We start from the raw sequence: 23337 nt of genomic DNA, 5'->3' as shown, positions 1-23337 counted from the left end.
CTATGAATTGTTTAAATGTTTTAGATGTAAAAAAACAACATGAAACTCCCGAGGCCAGTGATGGTCCAGCTCAGTTATGGAGGGCTACAGTCAATTATATGCAGTCAATTTTCATTATCTGTGGGGTTACCTTCCTGAAAACCCCCACAGATACTGAAGCATTGATCCCACGGGAAAAAGTGGATTAGGTGAACCTTATTCACTGTACACTTTTGGTAACCGTTCTCCTAAGCACATAATTTTATGTACCGATAATCAATGTATTAGCAGTACACTTTCCTGCCATTGTTAAAATATAATAAATGTATATGCAAAACAATGGAAAATGTGGAATTTTACCAGAATGGAGAGACTTGTTAATACAACAGAAGCTGCAAGAATGAAGTCTTTAAACCATGTCACCAAAAGAGACAGGTAGGTCACCATGCCACTGTGGCTCCAAACAGAAGCAGGGTGGGAAGTAATGCATTGTGTCCATTCCAGCTTGCATGGGCATGACTCGTGGGGTCGGGCAAGGGGGGAATGTTGGTTGGGATGTTGGCTCAGGTCCTGTTCCGGATGACCCCCCGACCTCTCTCCCCAAATTGGGGGAGGCTGGCTAGAACAGGATTGGCAGGGGGAGGCACTCAAGACTCTGTTAATGATTCTTGTGGAAATCTTGTGTTTATTTTTACTTCTATATGGGGGGTACCCAAAAATAACCGGAATTGAAAAAAAAATAATTTGTACTTCCTGAAACTTTAGTCTCCTTCAAAGTACTCTTCTCCATGTGAATGAATGCACTTGTCCCAATGGTGTTTCCACTGGTGGAAGGACCTTCCACTTTTTCCCCCTACATGAAATCTTTGGTTGAGCTTAGTAGTGTCTTTGAAATGATTGTCTTGCTGCATGATGGAGTTCCTGCTGATTAGTTTGGATGCAGTTCTTTATCATTTGACAGATAAAATGTTTCTGTGGTCTTGTATATTTTGGATCATGAGTATCTGGATAGATTGAAACGAAAATTCTATCATTGATTTGGGTGCATTTATGTTTTAAATATGTGCATCCCAGTGATAACAGTCAGTGGCGGGCCGTCAGGGCCTGCAAGGCCTTCTCTGCTGGCCTAAAAAAATATCTGAATCACAAACTAATGTTAATTATATTTTGTCCTTGAATACTTATTAAATAATTCCAAATAGTCTGTCCGCTTCCTTTCATAGCTTTTCCGATGGCTGTGCTGCTTCCAGACATGTATTTTCGTATTAAAGCATTTAACCAATCACATTTCAGCCATCATTTGTTGCCAGGCAGGGTCAAAGTCAAAGAAGTCTGTCAGGAGGCCTTCATAATCCGTTCTGCAGGCCCTCTAACACAAAATAGATGTTGATTAAACTGTTGCTTCAACCAATCAGATTTTGAGTTGGTTTCACTAGGGCCCTCTAGCAGGCGTACGGCAACGTCACCGTATTCAGACCCGTTGATTGGATAGGATGGTGTAATATAAAAATCTGAATGAGAGCATCATGGGGCAGCTGTACACATTGGTATGTTTGGTAGTGAGCATTCCCGTGTCCACTGCTTCTGTCGAGTGGACATTTTCAGCCCTAAAGCGAATTAAAACTTATGCCAGAAATAAGAGAGGGCAGGTTTGACTTTCAGCATTAGCTTCGATGGCAATAGAAAGGGACTTCGTGATGGAACCGAATCGCATGGATAATCTGTACGACCGAGTAATTGAATTGTTTTTGAGGAAATAGAGGAGGATGGATTTTGTTTACAAATAATCTGAATTTTTGGTGAGTAAAATGTTGCGAATTTCCTAAGTAATATTGCAAGTTTATGAGTTATTATTGATGTTTTTTATGTGTGTCGCGGCTGTAGCTGCAGTAGAAAGGAACTTGTTCACCCCTGGTTTGTCTATTCAATAAAGGCATTTATTGTGGCTATAGGAGTTATCTATCTGCGATGCAACGGCTCTTTATACTGTATTTCTGCATATTAAGATGGTTTTTATAACCATAAATTAGTTTTTGAGGGGCGGCTTGATTCAGATGGAGCACTACTGAAGGCCTAGGTGTGAAATGCACGGTCCGCCACTGATAACACTGGAATGTAAGAAAGCCAACCTTAGTGGGTTGTTTACTTGCATATTCATGTTGTTTTATATGTGTGCATTTGGTTTTGTTAAATAGATCAAGGCCTCAGATCTTTCATGTGGTTACACTATTTCCTGTTTTCTAGTTCTGATCATCTGGAGAGGGAAAGTTTAGCAACAAAAATAGAATGCTGTGCAGACCACCTGTTTGTTTTGTATGGGTTCCAGGGTCATCATATTCTACCGTATATACTACTTATTTTGTAAACTTGATAAGACTAGGGGGCTTTGCTTGCCAACCCCCTTGGCCAGCACTACGTGACAGCCACTTCACATCTCTGCCGCTCGCGTATGTGGATTTCACTTTCACCAAACAACAAAACTTTTCATTCTCGCGGATACGCCTCTTCATTGGGAAGAAACACTACTTTTCCCTGATGGCAACACAAATTACATGATCTACAAGTCTCCGACTTAAAGGTTAAATCCAAACAATATACAGGCAGTCCCCGGGTTACGTACGAGATAGGGACTGTAGGTTTGTACTTAAGTTGAATTAGTATGTAAGTCGGAACAGGTACTTTATTTTAATAAATGCTATTGTTGACCGACTGTAACCAAATGCTCTGCCAATGAATGTTGGAGTTTTACCTCTCTGTGACCTTTTGATTATTTCTACCTTATTTTCAATGGTGATGTTTTTTCTCTTCTTTACTGTATCACCAGCACTTGCATCAGATTTGTGTTTCAGAGACATTCTTGAAGGGTGAAGACAAAAGGTTAAGATGAGCTCTTCTGCACAGCACCATACACACTATCACAGCAGAAAGGCACCCCTCGTCGGCATGTCTGATGTACTGACAAGAGACAGCTTCCTGCTATGTACGTAACAGTACAAGCAGGCTTGCCATTGAAAATGAATGGGGGCAGCAACGGGCGGTTCATCACCAGCCCACCTCACAGTCACCTCCACTCCAGTATGCTGTCTGCAGCATCCACCCACCGAGAACAAACACAGTGCGGCCAAAGGCGGGTAGTGAATCGCCCCCATTCAATAGGCAGCCATCCGATGCACACTACAATGCTACCCCCTGCCACCCCGTTCATCCTCAATGGCCTCCATTCAGCCACAACCGGGTCACCGCTTGCATATAAATGTAATGAATTATTATTATTATCTATATATATATAATTCACAAAGTCGCCACCAGAAGGGGAAGACACCCATGAAAGCACGCACACCAAAACAAGACACCCTTGAAAGCACGCAGGAAGGGGCGTGGATTCACTAAGCCGCCGACAAGTAGGAAGGAGCCATGCCCACCAACTATATGACCATTGGATACGACGACAACTCGCAGAGCCACGGCCACCACCTCGGACGCCTGCCTCAGAAAAAACGGCGTCATTTATGTTCGTCTGTGCAACACTACACATGGACCTCTGAGCCACGTTGACTTTTCATTAGTCAACCTCAGTGGAACCTTGGTTCACACAGAGGCAGCGCCAGAGAGAGACAGAGGTACATACAGGCAGCCCAAGAGAGAGAGCCACGCACACACAGGCAGCGCGACAGGGAAACAGAGGCACACACACAGGCAGCGCGACTGAGAGAGCCGCGCAATCCTTTAAAACTGAGGTTAAAACACAATGAAGGAAGCAGTCTTTAAAAAACAATAAGCCCTGTGCCTGTTTTTCATTACCGTCTCACCTGCTTCACCGCCCTGCAACAGTCGAGACACTTTCTCAGCAGCTGACCTTCTCTGTGCCTGACTCCACTACTATCAGTCGCCTGATTAAAAATGGTGAACTCCTGCAATGTTACTATCTTGGTTGGCTTTTAAATAAAGTTCGGATTTGTTAAAATGTTCTTTTTTTTTCCCCCCCTGTGCTTAAAACTCGTTTTAAAAAAAAGTGTTTATACAACTGCTGCAATGTTACAGAGAGAGAGAGAGCTCCCGTGCTTCTGAGAGACAGAGAGGGAGGGGGCTCGTGTGCTGCTAAGAGAGAGAGGGGGGGGGGGGGCTGGGGAGGCTTGCGTGCTGCTGAGAGAGAGAGATAGAGGGTAGGGCTGGGGAGGCTCGTGTGCTGCTGAGAGAGAGAGAGGGGGGGGCTGGGGAGGCTTGCGTGCTGCTGAGAGACAGAGAGAGAGGGGGGGGCTGGGGAGGCTCACGTGCTGCTGCTGAGAGAGGGAGAGAGGGGGGGCTGGGGAGGCTCAGGTGCTGCTGAGAGAGAGAGAGAGAGGGGGGGGTGGCTGCGGAGGGTGGGTGTTTGTGTCAGTGTTATTCAATGTTTTTACTATTACACTGTGCATTCTATGGTGTAATAATTAACTATATTTGTGCTTAAAAATCTTTAAAAAAATATATTTACATACAGTTCGTACGGTCTGGAATAGATTAATTGTATTTACATACAATCCTATGGGGGAAATTGCTTCGGTTCACGACCAAATCGGTTTACGACCAGAGGTTTGGAACGAATTATGGTCGTGAACCGAGGTTCCACTGTATATTGAGTCTAGAAAACATGATCAGCAAGTCTTTGATAGGCTGCAACAAAATGATGAAAGAATGGGCACATTTTTTTCTCACAAGCTGGGTGGGTGGTTGTTAGTTAATTAGTTACTCAAAGGATTTGAAGATTTAATATGCACAAGCGGTAACACTGCAAAAGCAACCCAAACCAGAAAAGACGGCTGGCAAAAAGTGGCTGACAAATTAAACGCGTGTGCATTGTACTTACTGAAAGCGGCGTTACGGATTTTGCAAATGTTCATTTTTTCCCTCTGCTTAAAAAACATTAAAAAAAGCGCGTGATTATGCGGCGTATACTATGCCGCGGGTTGGTATGCAGCGTGTAAAACAGTTTGTTTGTCGCGGATAATTTGCCTTTTACTTTAACACGAAGACAATTTCCTGTTAGATTTGCCTTTGCGATGTCAATTGATAAGGCACAGGGCCAAACTTTCAAAAAGATGTGCATGTATCTGCCAAAACCAGTTTTCAGTGACGGACAGTTGGATGTTGCTCTCTCCAGAGTTCCATCTTTTCCTTCACTTACTGGTATGCCTGCAGGAACACGTGCAGCGAGCGAGCGACACACACACGCATACAGGTGCGCGAGAGAGAGACCGCTGGACGCATAACAATAATAATACTTCATTACATTGATATACCGGTGTTTTCAGTATTCAAAGCGCTATCCACACAGGGAGAAACCGGGAAGCGAACCCAAAATCTTCCACAGTCTCCTTACTGCAAAACAGCAGCACTACCATTGCACTACAAGGCAGTTAAAGAATGCACCGGCCTCGATTTTGTTTTCACTTCTGTTTACAGCGATCGGATCATAGCGCGCATTGTTGCAATGTTACTTTTCTTGGTGGCTTATTACATTATGGATGTTTCACATGTTAATTTTTTTCCCTGTGCTTAAAAGACATTAAAAAAGTGTTTCTCAACTGTGACTCCGGAACAACTCAGTACGCAAGCTATATTAAGCGTCAACAACGAAGACTCGCTACACCTAAATGAACAAGTGCTGAAACTTATCCCTACCGATGAAGTAACTTTCACCAGCGTGGCCTCCATCGTCACAGACGATCCCGCTTTCAGTCACGGACAATTGTATGTTGCTCTCTCCAGAGGTCCATCTTTTCATTCACTCAAAGTGGTATCCACAAACCCACCCCATTTGGACAACTGTGTCGTTCAGCAAGTGTTCACCCATCAATACATAATTATGCGGCGTATGTTACGCCGCGGGTTGGCTAGTTATTATTATTACCAGCCGCCCACTGAGAACGAACGGGGCAGCCGTGTGTGGTGGGCGGGCAGTGAAACCGCTTGCCACCGGGAGCCGCCCGAGGGACACTACACTGCGCGGGCAGCAAAATCGCCCCTCTCCAGCCTCTGTCCAGCCACCACTTGCAGCGTCCCCAGGCCGAAGATGACGGAGCGGCAATTACTGAGGCGCATGCATCGCAGCTGCTGCCCCATTCGTAAGTCGTAGGTCGGATGTCCGTAACCTGGGGACTCCCTGTATTCCATCCCTTTTCGCTGTTACGTTATTTCACAGAGTAACAATTTCCGTTTGTCTGCGCTAATGTGATCTTTACTATCATTTTTTTTGAGACTTTTGAATTTTTGTACTTCCATCATCTCTAACCTGCTCTGCATGTGTATCGCGCCAACATTTTTGAATTCTTTATGACGTCCTACTTTGTCATCTACTCTGTATTTTATTTCCAGCCCCGGGCCTGGTTAAATCTCTTTGCACAAAGTCTCGTCTCGTGGGACGTGAAAGTATCTCTCTAAAAAAGTCATGTCTTGTCCCAGGATTTTTTTATTATAATAGAGAGATATTGCAAATCCCATAATCTTGCCAGACTATCAGGTACTGTAGTTTACTGCACCCCCCTTCCTTTTCGTTTTACATCTCTACCCCCCCCCCCCCCCCCAGGCAATTAGATAAAGTAAAAGAACATGTAGGAAAACGAGTTTAACATTTCATTATGTATTATAGACAGTATGACCAAAATAATAAACAAGATGAGTGTAGGCAAACCATACAACCTGATAGAGCTAGAAGTGTACTTATAGGTGGCAGTAACCCAAGCATTTTCTAAATGGTCTCCCATCCAAGTACTGGCCGGGCCCAAACATGCTTATAGAATGTCCTGTACAGATAGATATACTGCATAATGAAGCAGCCAAAAATTGACTCAAAGCCTTCTGCTCCTTCCCACTCCAGTTGCTGGCCTGTTCTTGCTAGCTAATCAGTAGATTCATACTTTGGAATTTCAGCTAGGGGCTACCTACATGCAACAATCTGATCTGCTAAATGTACTCATTAGTAATAATAATTAAAAACAAATTAACCTGTACATTCATATGAAAAAGTCTGGGAACCTTATGATAAACCTTATGATTATGCCTTATGGAAACAGTAGTATTTCAGCAGTGACATTAAGTTTATTGGATTAACAGAAAATATGCAATATGCATCATAACAAAATTAGACAGGTGCATAAGTGTGGGCCCCCCAACAGAGATATGACATCAATACTTAGTTGTGTCTCCTTTGGCAAATATAACAGCCTCTAGATGCTGTCCTCCTATAGCCTTTAATGAGTGTCTGGATTATGGATGGAGGTATTGTTGACCATTCTTCATACAAAATCTCTCCAGATCAGTTAAATGTGAAGGCTGCTGAGCATGGACAGCCTGCTTCAAATCATCCCATAAATTTTCGATGATATTCATGTCAGGGGACGGTGACAGCCATTCCAGAACATTGTACTTCTCCCTCTGCATGGATGCCTTTGTAGATTTTGAACTGTGTTTTGGGTCATTGTCTTGTTGGAATATCCAACCCCTGCGTAACTTCAACTTTGTGACTGATGCTTGAACATTATCCTGAAAAATTTGTTGATATTGGGTTGAATTCATCTGACCCTCGACTTGAAGAAGGGCCCCAGTCCCTGAACTAGCCACACAGCCCCACAGCATGATGGAACCTCCACCAAATTTGACAGTAGGTAGCAGGTGTTTTTCTTGGAATGTGGTGTTCTTCTTCCGCCATGCAAAGCGCTTTTTGTTATGACCAAATGACTCAAATTTTGTCTCATCAGTCCAAAGCACTTTATTCCCAAATGAATCTGGCTTGTCTAAATGAGCATTTGCATACATCAAGCGACTCTGTTTGTGGTGTGAGTGCAGAAATGGCTTCTTTCTCATCACCCTGCCATACAGATGTTCTTTGTGCCAATTGCACTGAATTGTAGAACGATGTACAGATACACCATCTGAAGCAGGATGTTCTTGCAGGTCTTTGGAGGTGATCTGTAGGTTGTCTGTAACCATTCTCACAATCCTGTGCATATGCCGCTCCTGTATTTTTCTGTGCCTGTGGCCTTCCATTTCCTGATTCCATTCCTTACAGTTGAAACTGACAGTTTAGACCTCTGAGATAGTTTTTGTAACCTTCCTCTAAACCATCAGATTGAACAATCTTTGTTTTCAGATCTTTGGAGAGTTGCTTTGAGGATCCCATGCTGTCACTCTTCAGAGGAGAGTCAAAGGGAAGGAAGCACAACTTGCAATTGACCACCTTAAATACCCTTATATCTCATGATTGGACACACCTGTCTATGAAGTTCAAGGTTTAACAAGCTCATCCAACCAATTTGGTGTTGCAAGTAATCAGCTTTGAGCAGTGACAGGAATTCAAATCAGCAAAATGACAAGGGGACCCACATTTGTGCACAGCCAGTTTTTCACATTTGATTTAATAATAATAATTTCATACAACTAAATACTGCTTCACTAAAAATCTTTGTTCGGAAAACACCGCAGTACTCAGATGTTCCTAGGAAATGAAAGACATACCACTGTTATCACTCTGATGAGGTTCCCCTTCGTCATGTCTGTCCACAAGACCTTTTCCCAGAATTCTGCAGGCTCTTTAAAGTCTTTTTTCACAAACTGTAATATGACCATCCTGTTTTTGTGGTTTCCATCTTGCAGTGTGTCCTCTGTGTTTCTGTTCAGGAAGTCTTCTGCTAATAGTCATCTCTGACACACACATATCGGCCCCATGAAGTCTGTTTCTGATCTGCCACAAAGGTGTTTGTGGCTTTTTCTTGACCATAGTGAGGATTCTTCTGTCATCAGCAGTGGAGGTCTTCATTGGCTTACCAGTCCCTTTGTGATTACTGACTGAGCCCACCAGTGTTTTGTTTCTTCTTCATGATATTCCAGACAGTTGATTTTGGTCATCCTAATGTTTTCCTGATGTCTCCAATGGTTTTTTTCTTGTTCTTCAGCCTCATGATGGCTTCTTTGACTTTCATTGGCATAGCTCTTGTCCTCATATTGAACAATGGCAGCTCCAGACTCCAAAGGATGGAAGCAAACCGAGGTATCTTATGAAGCAATGAAACCCACCTGAAGAATCATAAACAGCTGTGACGCCAAACATTATGGTGCCCTGAAATGGGGTTTGGTGGAGGGGGCACGTAGAAAACGTGTTCTCATTTTTATATGGTGTGACTGAAATGTGTGCAAATCCCCTTCAACATTTGCAATGAGCACTTTAGTCACATCTGAAATGTTTGGTTTTTAATTTAAAATTGTGGAGCAGAGGGGTCAATCGAAAGAAAAATGTCTTTGTCCCAAACATTGTGGGGGTCACTGTATGCATTTAGGACTTTCCTGAATTTCAATTTCAAAGCTCAAGATTTGAAATCTTTGACCTTTTTGAAAGCTCAAACAGATTAGTGGTACTGCATCTTGCATGTATGTTGGCAAGTTCACATCGTTTATACTGTACTTGTGTTGCAAGTAATTATGCTGGAATAAATTGTGTACAGTTTTTGTTTTGGAGCATAAATCATGTCTTATCTGTGCCATTTCCTTTTTTATTCCTATTTATTAGGGGTGGCAACAGTTCTTCTGTACATGTAACAACTTTATTTTCTTACAGATATTTCACTGGTGTACAGCAAGCTGAAGAACTGTCATCCAAACATGAAGGCGTATCTGAAAAATGACCTGCCAGACAGGCTGCATTACAAAGCCAGTCCGAGAGTCCAACCAATCATATTGATTGCTGATGAGGGGTGGCTTATTGTTCAGTCAGGAGGAATCGATCACTGTAAGTGGTTTGGCATAACTAATTAGAAAGTTACCAAGAGCTGAGCTCAATAGGATGGTCCTATGGCTTATTTATTACATAATTACTACGGGGCTCTGCCCCCTGCTCGCTTTTCTCACACTACGCGATAGCCACTTCGCGGTTCTGCTGCTCCCATATGGGGAAGCAGATATACAATTTAAACAGATTGTTATTTTCATGGGAATTGTTACATATGCATAATAGAACTAACTATTTTACATTACAGTAATCCCTCACTTATCGCGGGAGATAGGTTCCAAGGCCGACCGCGATAACTGAATTTCCGCAAAGTAGGGACACTATATTTATTTAATTATTTAACGTGTATTTGGACATTTTTAAACCCTCCCTGTATTGTTTACAACCCACCATTTACCCTATTAAAAACAGGGACAACTGCTAAGCAATATGAAATCGGTAGATAAGTTTACACTTACTGTATAGCGAAGTACACGTAGCAGCTTGTAGGCGGTCATGACGTCGTCGACCTTGTTGCAAAGATTCTTAAAGCAGATTCCATCCAGACTTGTACTGCCTTATCACGTCCACTTGCAACTCGTTTTGCACCCTGGTTAAAGGACACTGCAGCCGTAGATCTTATATGCTTTTCCTCCTTTTTAAATAAAAAGAATCGATGTCCTGCAGCGGTGTAGCTGTTTCCTTCCTTCAACATATCCAAAACTTTTACCTTTTCTGCAATCATTTGCATCTTCTGTTGGTGCTTGGACACGGCCCCTGAAGCATTAGCACGTTAATGATGAATGAGTGAGATGAGACTTCCTGGTTAATGCAACACTCCGTCGCTGAGCCAATCAGCAGCACACAGGAACTTAACTGCATGCTCTGATTTGGTAGCTTCTCAGCCATCCGCCAACAGCATCTCTTGTATGAAATCAACTGGGCAAACCAACTGAGGAAGCAAGTAAAAAGACCCATTGTCCGCAGAAACCCGCGAAGCAGCGAAAAATCCGCGTTATGAATTTAGATATGCTTACATATAAAATCCGCGAAGTCGTGAATCCGCGAAAAGTGAACCGCGAAGTAGCGAGGGATTATTGTATAGCGAGTAATTAACTATATTGAAAAATAGTCAAATGTAATAAATTGAAAGAAAATTATGTTTCATGTTGCGTTAGAGGAATTATTTGCGTTAAGACATTTTTGTTCTGTTTGGCTTTGAAGTTAATACACACACATTTTTTTTTAAACTTTTTTACTGTAAAACTTAAGAAAAAACAATTTTTTGAATTAACTTTTTGTCAATGTCGCATTGAATTTTGATTCCGTGTTTGGAGTAACATCATGACAACGCAACATATAACTGCCCGTGAGTGAATATCGTTTCTTTCTCTCTAATAAATAAACTGATTTTTTCGAACGTTTGTTCCTGTGATTTGTTAATTGTCATAGCAAGAGCTATACTGATGGGGAACTGTAAACGTTTTAATACGAATGGCATATCAAGATCTCCTTTGGTGTCTAATGTTATCCCCTAAAGATGTACTACATTACCTTTCTTGTCGCCTGTTAAAATTTTACTTGTCAGAATTGTTCGACCAATTTTGAATACAACTAATCTTGTCCTATTGCATAGCCCATCACTCAGACATAAATTACGCAATAACATTACGATACATCCTTCTTTCAACAGTAATTCAACTGGTGGAAGACCAGATGGTGTTAACGGTTGTAGATATTCTTCGTGATATTGTAAGTTGATGTTTTCATCTTCCGCACCATCACCACCAACTGTTTCAGTGTAGTCTACTGATATGCATTTAACCAATTTGCCATGTAACCGTTCAACAATTTTCACGTTAATTCGTTTGACTTCATCGTTTCTCAGTGCTAAGATTGCCTGTGTACTCATTTCTTCTTTTGATAACCCTTCTGAATGAAATTTTTCACTAAGATTTGGACATAATAAGTCTTCTTTTATTGGGTACTTAAAATGAGGAAAACGTAAAAATTTATAAGAGCTGAGAGCCCAAGAACTGTGTCTGACAAAAGCATTCACACGAATGAGAGGTGATAGGACCGTGGGTGTGGGCCGTTAACCGGAAATGGTTGAGAGGAGGGCGGGACTCTCTTGGCAATTGTCTCGTCTCGCGGCACTTGAATAAATCTCTTGGCAATAGTCTCATCTATCTCAGGATTTTCTTTTATAATCGAGAGAAATTTTAATAGGACCGCTTTTTATTAAACACAGTAGGGAAAAAAACAACTATGTTAGAGATAGGGATGGTCTGATGAGTGTTCTTTTAGGGCTGATTAGCGATCACCGATTTCATGGTACTAGAACTGGCGATTACATACCAATTCTGATTTGCTTTTACATTTTTGTTTTATTGTATTGTGTGTATAGGTTTGTGTGTGTGTGTGTTTTTTTGACACTAAGCTCCTGCATAAGTGGCTTAGTAAAAGCCTTATACTTGAATCACTATTCAAGTGATATTTGTAAAATTAAACTGCAGACCATCATTTCATTTTTTTTAATTAGCAAAATAAAATTTTGCACGCTTATTGTTCAGTTGTCATAATACTCCAATAAATTCCGCTTAAAGAACTACTCAAAAATTATATATTTTTTTATGTGAAACAATGTGTATAGAAAAGAATACCCCCCCCCCCCACCCCTTTCGATATAGTCACATTTTGTTGCTTTGCAGCCTGAAATTTAAACATAAAAAAAAATATTTGTCCAGCTGTATTTACTCAGTGCCACTTATAACAGCCAAGTGTGTAACGGCCGACCCCTTACCCAGACTGGCCACTACACTACCAAGACTATTCCTTGGGTCACCTGAGACTTCTTGCTCTAATAACAAGCCGTACTCCTTACAAGTTGTACTTTTTTCCCCACATGACAAAATAACCAGCAAACAGTAGACAGGAATGTAAAATCAAACACAGCTACAGTATATTATAAATGAAAAAGACAACAAATATTCAATAACGTAGATATGTGTGCACAAAACACCACTATCCCAATGACACCAGCAACTAATTACAGTAAAATCTTGGATTGCGAGTAACTTGGTCTGCAAGTGTTTTGCAAGACAAGCTAAAAATTTTAATGAATTTTAACTTGATAAACGAGTGAGGTCTTGCAATACAAGTAGTATGTATACGCTTTGTCTGCCGATTGTCACGTGGTCACAAATGAGCCGATTGTTCTTCTCTCTCTAGCTGCGGGATTGTGGGTAATCATCTCCCATTCTCAGTCGGCGTGCCTCACTCATATAGTCAACATCCGTACAAGCGAATACTGTTTACTATAGCATTGTGACCACGTGTGTGTGCTGTAACGTGCGAGTCCCTGTCTTGCATCCCAAAACACGTAGTTGAGTCTCAGTACTTTAGCAAAACCAGCTTTTATTCAGCTTGAAACAGGAACAGCATGGTTATTTATTGTAGCGGGATCTGCCACTCTCCTATACACACACAGTAATCAGGCAGGGTCGGGCCCTTGCATTTCTAATGTTCCATGCATAACCCATCAACAGCAGGCGCTTATAGCTTGACCACAATCTTTTCAGATTCGCTTTTGCGGCAAATTGCTACAGTGCTGGGAGCCTGCGGTTGCTTCAGGACGCTCTTCCGCGTGTCGTCCCATTAGGGGGTAGTCTCAATAGAGAAATCTTACAGTGTGTAAAGCATTTTTTTAAATTTGTATCCAAGTGTAGTGACTCTTCAGGCAAAAGCAACTGTCATTGGAGAGGTTCCTTGTTAAAGTCGCAAAAAAAGAAGACGATTCCAGTGAGCCAACAGATAGCAGGGATTCTGTTAGTTAGAGTGAAAGTCATCCTGCACAATAACCCTCCTCTCTCTCGTCTCCCTCACACCAGCCATAATCCTTTTCAAAGGTAAAGTGCAGGTTACTTTGTTTGATGCATTTTTACTTTAAATTTTGTATTAATCATTTTTATATGAATATTTTTGGGTAGTAGAACGAATCATTTGAGTTTCCATTATCTCTTATGGAGAAATTCGCTTTGATATACGAGTGCTTTGGATTACAAGCACGTTTCCGGGAACAAATTATACTCGCAAACCAAGGCACTACTGTACTATATAAAAACAAAAATATACAAATATTTATATTGAACCCTCCCTTGCCCCTAAACAATAAATAAAACATGTAACACAAATACAAACACAGATTATTTAAACACAGCAGTTGAAATGTTGTGATAAATCAGTCCAAAATAAAGTCCGGCGGTATTAATACTGGCTGTAATGTTACTGTGCTCCTTCCCGAGAACAAGACAACCTCACCGTCAAAGTTCTGGCAATGGCTGGTATGAATCCAAACCTCGGGGTTCCTCGGTGTTGGCTGTCGTGATGATGAATCGGATGTTGAAAAAGCAAGTGAACTAAAGCAATGATTGGCAGTGATAAGTTGATAAATGAATGGTTAAATTGTCTTCTTTTCATTCCACAATTTCTCTCTGTCCCTCTCCTCTTGTCCTCCTTTGCCTTTCGCTCCTCTTTTTTACATACGCAATGTCCCGGATGTATCAGGTGAGTTTGACAAGCAATTACCGTCTCGGGGCTGCAGTCTCTCACCATCATCCTTCCCCTTTTCTTTTACGGGGACAACATTAACTGACGCACATATAACAGACAGTATATGGGAGGATGAAACAAAACGCATGCAGCACAAACATAGCTATAACTATTATTATGTAGCCCCACTACAAGTGAAAGATATAATAGCAATCTCTCTATTATAAAAAAAATCCTGGAGAGAAACAGTAGGGCGTCGAGACCCACGAGGACCTTTAAACATGAGACATTGTGCCAAGAGATTGACCCAGGACCGTCTCACAATGACATAGAACATGAGATTCTTGCAAGACACGCCCTACTTACAATCAATGTCAAATAAGACAACGGGCAGCAAAACATTCAGTCGTGTAGAAGGATTTGAGCACAAACAGATCCAAGGTCTCTGCGCATATAAAGCGTATAAGGACAATATGTTATAAATGAAACGTCGACGACTAAGCAAAGAAGAAAGCAGCGCGGAGAAAAGAGACCCAAAAGCGTTGGAGAGAAAAAAGAGCAAAAAAGAAAAAATAATCTAGGTGCAAATTCAGAAAATAAGGAAAGTAATTATCAGCCCGTGACAAGTGGAATTGAAACAAAGCACAACCAAATTGGGCTCAGAATTAAAAGACAAAGTAAAAGACAAAGTAGAACTTAATAAATACATTCACAAACGTTGGCGCTATACACATGCAGAGCAATTATGAAAGCAGTGGAATTCGAAAGGCTCAAAAAAAAAAAAAAGAACGTTTGCACGATACAAATGTGGAGAAAGTTAAAGAATGTGAAAGTAGGAAAATTAGAAAGTATAAAAAAAAGAAAGTAAAGATCGCAGTAGCGCAAACAAACGGAAATTATTACTCGAAAAAGGGAAAGTAATCACGGACCAGGTGTCATTGAAAAAAAAGCAGGACAAAGCAAGGTCAGAAATAAAAGACAAAGTAGAAAACAAAGTAAAACGTCATAAATAGGTTACAAAACAAACACATGCAGAGCAGGTTAGAGATAATGAAAACTGGAATTCAAAAGACAAAAAAAAAAACGTAGGCGCAAAACACATGCAGAGCAAGATACAGAATATAAAAGCAGAAAAAAATGACAGTGTCAAAAAAAGAAAGTAAACATCGTATTAGCGCAAAAAAAGAGAAATTATTACTCGGAGAAATAACTAAAAGGCGAATAGAGATCGAATATGTGGACACAGGTGATATGTCAGAAGTATGTAAATATTGTAAGGCTTTGAAGTTTAAGTCAGAGAAATTCAAAAACAGAGTTTACCTCGCATGCATTTATTGGTTGCTTTGCAAAAAAAAATTATTAACTGCTGATGATCGCTTTGTCTGTGCTGAAATTCCAAACAGAGAAACCTATCCTGAATTATGGTACAAAGTCATTAAACCCATGTCTCACTGACCTAATTTAAAAGATTCAGCATACTGGGACTCGAAAGATTCCAAATATTGTTGTTACATAAGTTCTGAAATAAAAGTGCAACTAATGAAATAGCAACAATTCAAAGAAAAAAAAAAATCTTAAAAGTGTGTATCCGGAAAACCAAACACGGGGGCTGGCGAGCGAAGCGAGCAGGGGGTCCCCCAGTACTTTAAAAAAAATAGTAAAAGAACAATCATTGAGATGGTTAAAGGATCACCCCCACACCCCCTTTTGCTTTGATTACAGCCATGAGTCAGTTGGGGTTCTTCCCTACCAACTTTGCACATCTGGACTGTTCAATATTTGCCCACTTATCTTTACAGAACTGTTCAAACTCAGTCAAACTGGATGGTGACCATTGGTGGACTTAACTGTTTCTTCCTACAGTCGAATGACTTGCATGCTAGGTGATTTGGTGGTGCTAAATTGGCTTGTGTGTGTGTGTGTGTGTGTGTTTTCAGCCATTGAAGGACTGACGCCCTGTCCAGTAATTGTCCCTGCCTGGCACCCGATACTTGCTGGGATAGGCTCCATCTTCCCCTGGGACCCTGCTTGGGATAAGCGACTTTAGAAGAAGGGTCAGTGGTTAGTTGAAGGGTGACTTGTTTAACATTCTGCGTACTTGTGTGTTTATAAGCCAGGCACAGGCAAGATAAAAACGTCATTGTTTTTTTACATTTGTTTATTTACAAAACAGAACCAAGAATACGTAAAATTTGATTTTGAAACTTCTGTCGCAATATTTCTAATGTCGTTAAGTATAGGGAGTGAATGGAGAAGAATGGAGTGGTGGGGTTATAACACACAGGTACCACATTCTGCATAACATTTAATGAGACTAATTTCAAGCAGATCCCCGAGTAGTGTGGGTGTTTCAACTTGAACTCTTTTGCACTGAAATCTTGATGCGTTGACAGGTGGAGTTTCATAGTAATAAATTCTTTACATTTATATTGTGCTTTTATCACTACTGAAAGTACTTGTCATATTGAGTGGGGAGCCACTTCAACCACCACGCGTGTGTAGCACCCACCTGGATGATGCGACCACAACTACTCACACCACACATTTTCTGTTAGGTGGTGAAGTGGTGAGAGGTGATTAGCCAATTAGAGACAAGGGGATGATTAGGGGGACTGAATGACTAAACCATGGAGGGCAATTTAGCCGGGATATCGTGACACATGAAGGCTGCCCAGGGATCTTTTATGACCACAGAGAGTCAGGATGTTGGTTTTACATCTCATCCAAAGGACAGTACCAACTTTTACAGCGTAGCATCTCCATCACTGCACTGGGGCATTGGGATCTACATTCAGATCAGGCGCCCCCTGCTGGCCTCACCAACATCTCTTTCCAGCAGCAGCATTGCCTCTGAAAAGCCTTACTAATTTTGCCAGACTTTCTAAGCAACATCACATTTTTAGATTTGATAATCAACAAGCAGAAGTGTTCAGTGGAAGTTTTCTTTAGTAGTTTTTTGGAGCCGTTCATTATGAAGCTGTGTGAAAGGAAACGGTCATTAAACACTCCTGCTTCAGTTGCAAATCGGTATGTTTGTTTTGTGTGTCTCTACAAAGGAAGAAGTAAACAGCTTAATGATTAATAACTTTCACCTCTTTGAGGGAAGGTTTGTGGTTGGTGTGGATCTTTACAAGCTGCAACCTTGTAATGCATGTAGTCAGGCCTACTGAATATACAAACTGTGTGCTTGTGCTCTGCAATTTCTTTTTGTTAAAAACCCAATCTGTTTTTTTGTTTTGCTTTTGCAGTGGGTGATCATGGCTATGATAATGACTTACCCAGCATGCATCCCTTCCTGGCTGCCCATGGCCCAGCATTCCGGAAAGGCTACAAGCACAGCACGATGAACATTGTAGACATCTACCCTCTGATGTGCCATCTGCTAGAAATGCAAGAGATGCCTAACAATGGCTCCTTCTCTCATGCCAAGTGTTTACTGTCTAGCCAGTGGTGTGTAAGCCTCCCAGAGGTGCTCGGAATAGTCATTGGGGTTTTGATGCTTTTGACAGCTCTGACGTGTCTCATCATTCTAACAAAGAAGAGGGCTGCACCTTCACAGAGGCCATTTGCACGCCTGGAGCTGCAAGAAGATGACGATGACGATCCACTTCTTGACTAGACTCAGTTCATTGTTGTTGTTTTTCTTTGCCGTGAGGGTGCTTTATAAACGCAAGAGTCCTTGGTCAAGTGATTGCCTTGCCATGCTCTACTAAGTGGGCCCAGTTAAAATCAGATCAAGTTCCTTCCAAATTTGCTTTACAGATACCCTTGCAGGAAGATGTGAACATCATGTCCTCTCATTTCGGATGAATGTGCGTTTTTATTTGTTTTTATAATGAGCATCCCTAGTTGTCAGTTTGTCACCGACTTTATCTTGAGATTTGTTATAATCAAACTCGCAAAATATCGAATGGGCCACAGTGAAGTGTCAAATGATTGAAAGAAGGAAAAGACACAATTCCGTACATACTTGCCACGTATGTGTGTATATATAATTTATCCTGTTACAGCCTACATTTCTGGAACTGTATGTGTTGCCTGCAGAATGGACTCTGGCTGCCTCTCACTATATGGAATGAGTGGCTGGGAAGGGTGACGTCTTGAGGTATTAGCACTCCACTATTGGCCCTGTTTGCACTTTTGTCCTCAGGAATATTTTTAAAATAAGATTATACTACTGAGTTGCGCAGCACAATCGGTCACCTGGCACTCTGAGTTTGCACTCGATGAATTCACTCGATGAATTTCCACATGTTGTGCTCTGTACTAACACAATATTTTTTTGCTCAATTTATATCTCAAACAATGCCAATGGGAGGCCTTTTTAATTGTTCTGTATAAGCAAAAGTCACTTTGTACTAACCTTGTCTGGGTCACCATCTGAGAAGAAACAACTTCTGTTATTTGTGTGTCCGTCTGTGTGGCACAAGTAACGTAGTCACACTTATTTACTCTTCATGCTTAATGGTCCATTTTGTCGGCAGGTTTTCTTCTTTTGCTCTGCAGGTATGTATGCTTGAAAGTATCTGAAGTTACACGTTACACAGTTGGCATTCTGGGAGTTTTACATCAAAGCGTCAAACACAGTTTAAAGTTCTGCTTGACTGAGATTGGAATAAAATAAATAATGACGTCAGTCTGTACATTTTGAATGTTTGTGTACTGTATTTGCAGGAAGCATAACTGGAAGCGTAAAAATATAAAGAAAACTTCTAGCAAGAAAAATCCAGAGGCTGATAGCTGCCTTGCAGTATAACAAAGGTTAGGCATACGTGGATTTATTTCACCCATTATGTTTTGTTGAAGTGTTTTATTTTACAGCCTTATTATGTATCTCTTAACATCTGTTATCAGTTGCCGTTTCGTGCAAAATGAAATGTATATTTTTGAATTTGAGGTGTTTATTCATCATTGAGAGCAAAGACTCTGAAACTGTGTTCACGGCAAGAAACGAAGGCAAACTGTGGTATGTGAAAAACAAGCTTTCTTCCTGTTGTTTGGAAAATGTTACATCAAAACTGCTCTTTTACTCAGTTATTTTGATTGGTGTGAATTATCAGAAGATTAAATGTCATAATTTTTACAACATTTACAGATTTCTTAAATGTTGCAAGGAGTGTTTGCTCAGAATGCAGATACGTGGTTGTAAAGTGACACATTTGTTTTCCACTAGGAGGCGCTAGCTCTCTGGAAATACGTTTGTTTTGCAATTGTGGTGTCTTAAGTAACCTGAACCTAAATAGATATATTATAAAGAGGCGATATCCCTCCCTTAGTGATACGGCAGTAAGAAATCATATAAAGAGAAAATAACTTCGCTTTCTTTAATGACAGTTTACGCGGTATAACAGACGGGATACCATGACAAGCCCATGTGTAGAGTCTGCCGTTTTTCGTCTCTGCATTGGAAGGATTTTCAGGATCGGATGACGGTATCTCCCATCCGTCCGTCGGCTTCAAAGGTGTGCCAGGCACTGTTCCAAGGCTTTATACTCTTTCTCCATTTGCGGGCCCTCATTTAGGTAAATCATGCCATTCCAAACAAGGAACAGAAGATCAAATGTCATGCTGACTCTGACACACAGAAATAGTGCGCGTTTCCCCTTTCGCAGTTGTCCTTAATTTGTCTCGTTTTAAGATGCTTGCAATTCTAAATGCTGGGCCCCTGTACTAAATCTGGCTTTGTGTTAGCTGTACATACGAGAAGAAACGAAAACCAGATTTTAAATATTTTCACAGAGCACAGTGACATATTAAACTTATATTCTGATTACAACATTACAGACCATTTTTGAAGGTGTTAAACCATATGTTTTCAGTTATTTACATACACTATATTGCCTAAAGTATTGGGACCCCCCTCCAAATCATTGAATTCAGGTGTTCCAATCACTTCCATGGCCACAGGTATATAATAACATTGAGCACCTCGGCATGCAGACAGCTTCTACAAACATCTGTGACAGAATGGGTCGCTCTCACAAGCTCAAGTGTATTTAAGCGTGTGACCGTCATAGGATGCCAGTAAGTCCATTTGTGACATTTCCTCGCTACTAAATATTCCACGGTCACCTGTTAGTGGTGTTATAACAAAGTGGAAGCAACTGGGAACAGCAGCAACTCAGCCATGAAGTGGTAGGCCACGTCAAATCACAGAGCGGGGACAGTGCATGCTGAGGTGTGCAGAAGTCACCAATTTTCTGGCGAGTCAAAAGCTACAGACCTCCAAAGGTCAAGAACAGTGTAGCGTAAAGAGAGAGCTTCATGGAATGGGTCTCCATGGCCGAGCAGCTGCAGCCAAGCCTGACATCACCAAGTGCAATGCAAAGCGTTGGATGCAGTGGTATAAAGCCCACCGCCTGCCACTGGACTCAAGAGCAGTGCAGACGTGTCCTCTGGAGTGACGAATCACGCAATACGATGGTCGAGTCTGGCCAGGAGAACAGGACTCGCCTGACTGCATTGTGCCAGGTGTAAAGTTTGGTGGAGGGGGGATTATGGTGTGGGGTTGGGCTTGGCCCCTTAGCTCCAATGAAAGGAATTCTTAATGCTTCAACATACAAAGCCATTTTGGACAATTTCATGCTCCCAACTTTATGGGACCAGTTTGGGGATGGCAACATGATTGGTCACGCACCAGTGCACAAAGCAAGGTCTATAACGAAACGGAGGAGCGAGTTTGGTGTGGAGGAACGTGACTGGCCAGCACAGAGCCCTGACCTCAACCTGATAGACCACCTTTTGGGATGAATTAGAGCGGAGACAGTGAGTGAGCCAGGCCTTCTCGTCCAACACAAGTGCCTGACTTCACAAATGCTGCCCTAGTCCAAAATTCCCATAAACACTCGTACACCTTGTGGAAAACCTTCCCAGAAGAGTTCAAGCTGTTAGAGCTGCAAAGGATGGGCCAACTCCATATTAAAGCCTATGTGTTAAGAATGGGATATCATTAAAGTTCATGTGTGTGTAAAGGCAGGCGTCCCAACACTTTTGGCAATATAGTGTAGACAGATACATAGCACTGCATAGTACGGTGGGGAAAATTTGGCTTTTTACAGAAGCTCTTCAAATAGAACAAATTAACTTCCTTCCTTCCTTCCTTTATCCCCATGGGGAAATTTAGCTTTTTACAGACGCTCTTTAAATAAATACAATACATAAATAGATACATTAATAAATATATACACACACTCACACTTAATAGCGTTCAACGTATCTTGATGTCTAGTTATACAAGACATCAAGCTTTCCGGGGTTCCCTCCTACAGTTGTGCTTGAAAGTTTGTGAACCCTATAGAATTTTCTATATTTCTGCATAAATATGACCTAAAACATCATCAGATTTTCACTCCAGTCCTAAAAGTAGATAAAGAGAAACCAGTTAAACAAATGAGACAAAAATATTATACTTGGTCGTTTATTTATTAAGGAAAATGATCGAATATTACATATTTGTGAGTGGCAAAAGTATGTGAACCTTTGCTTTCAGTATCTGCTGTGACCCCCTTTGCAGTAATAACTGCAACTAAACGTTTCCGGTGATTGCTGATCAGTCCTGAATTTTTGCCCATTCCTCCGTACAGAACAGCTTCAACTCTGGGATGTTGGTGGGTTTCCTCACATTAACTGCTTATTTCAGGTACTTCCGCAACATTTCGATTGGATTAAGGTCAGGACTTTGACTTGGCCTTTCCAAAACATTAACTTTATTCTTCTTTAACCATTCTTTGGTGGAACGACTTGTGTGCTTAGGGTCGTTGTCTTGCTGTATGACCCACCTTCTCTTGAGATTCTGTTCATGAACAGATGTCCTGACATTTTCCTTTAGAATTCTCTGATATAATTCAGAATTCATTGTTCCATCAATGAAGGCAAGCCGTCCTGGCCCAGATGCAGCAAAACAGGCCCAAACCATGATACTACCACCACCATGTTTCACAGATGGGATAAGGTTCTTATGCTGGAATGCAGTGTTTTCCTTTCTCCAAACATAATGCTTTTCATTTAAACCAAAAAGTTTTATTTTGTTTTCATCTGTCCACAAAACATTCTTCCAATAGCCTTCTGGTTTGTCCACGTGATCTTTAGCAAACTGCAGACGAGCAGCAATGTTTTTTTTTGGAGAGCAGTGGCTTTCTCCTTGCAACCCTGCCATGCACACCATTGTTGTTGAGTGTTCTCCTGATGGTGGAGTCATGAACGTGAACATTAGCCAATGTGAGAGAGGCCTTCAGTTGCTTAGAAGTTACCCTGGGGTCCTTTGTAACCTCGCCAACTATTACACACCTTGCTCTTGGAGTGATCTTTATTGGTCAACCACTCCTGGGGAGGGTAACAATAGTCATGAATTTCCTCCATTTGTACACAATCTGTCTGACTGTGGATTGGTGGAGTCCAAACTCTTTACAGATGGTTTTGTAATCTTCTCCAGCCTGATGAGCATCAACAACTTTTTGTCTGAGGTCCTCAGAAATCTCCTTTGTTCGTGCCATGATACACTTCCACAAACACGTGTTGTGAAGAGCAGACTTTGATAGATCAAAACTCAGGGTGTCCACTCACACCTGATTGTCATCCCATTGATTGAAAACACCGGACTCGAATGTCACCTTCAAACTAACTGATAATCCGAGAGGTTCACATACTTTTGCCACTCACAAATATGTGATATTCGATCATTTTCCTCAATAAATAAATGACCAAGTATAATATTTTTGTCTCATTTGTTTAACTGGTTTCTCTTTATCTACTTTTAGGACTTGAGTGAAAATCTGATGATGTTTTAGGTCATATTTATACAGAAATATAGAAAATTCTAAAGGGTTCACAAACTTTCAAGCACAACTGTATCTGTGGCCATGTAGACTCCTATGTCTAGGCCATTTGTGGACCATATGTTGTGCAGGAAATGACACCATTTTATGATAAAGAGTAAACCAATAGGCGCCTTTAGCTTAAGTGATAGAACGATTGAACAAAAGAATGTTATTTGTCCCCAGGGCAAAATATGGCATTTTACAGAAGCTCTTTAAATAAATAAATAGGTAAATATACACACACACTTTGCTCTG

At 41.2% G+C, this 23337-nt stretch overlaps 2 protein-coding genes across 4 annotated transcripts in view; one reads left to right on the top strand and one right to left on the bottom strand.

Annotated features, from left to right (window-relative positions):
* The window catches only part of enpp4 (ectonucleotide pyrophosphatase/phosphodiesterase 4), a 50631-nt gene extending 31722 nt beyond the window's left edge, over positions 1-18909 (top strand). For both annotated transcript variants that reach the window (XM_028796399.2, XM_051924443.1), the window contains 2 exons: positions 9566-9736; positions 17515-18909. In XM_028796399.2, coding sequence (XP_028652232.1) covers positions 9566-9736; positions 17515-17885 — 542 coding nt within the window. In that variant the 3' untranslated portion in view covers positions 17886-18909. The remainder of the gene's footprint in view (positions 1-9565; positions 9737-17514) is intronic.
* clic5a (chloride intracellular channel 5a) overlaps positions 1-23337 on the bottom strand; it is a 1193419-nt gene that overhangs the window by 364761 nt on the left and 805321 nt on the right. The window lies entirely within an intron of this gene.

The sequence above is a fragment of the Erpetoichthys calabaricus genome, chromosome 3, assembly GCF_900747795.2.
Source record: "Erpetoichthys calabaricus chromosome 3, fErpCal1.3, whole genome shotgun sequence".
NCBI lineage: Eukaryota > Metazoa > Chordata > Cladistia > Polypteriformes > Polypteridae > Erpetoichthys > Erpetoichthys calabaricus.
This window is presented reverse-complemented; position numbering and strand designations above follow the sequence as displayed.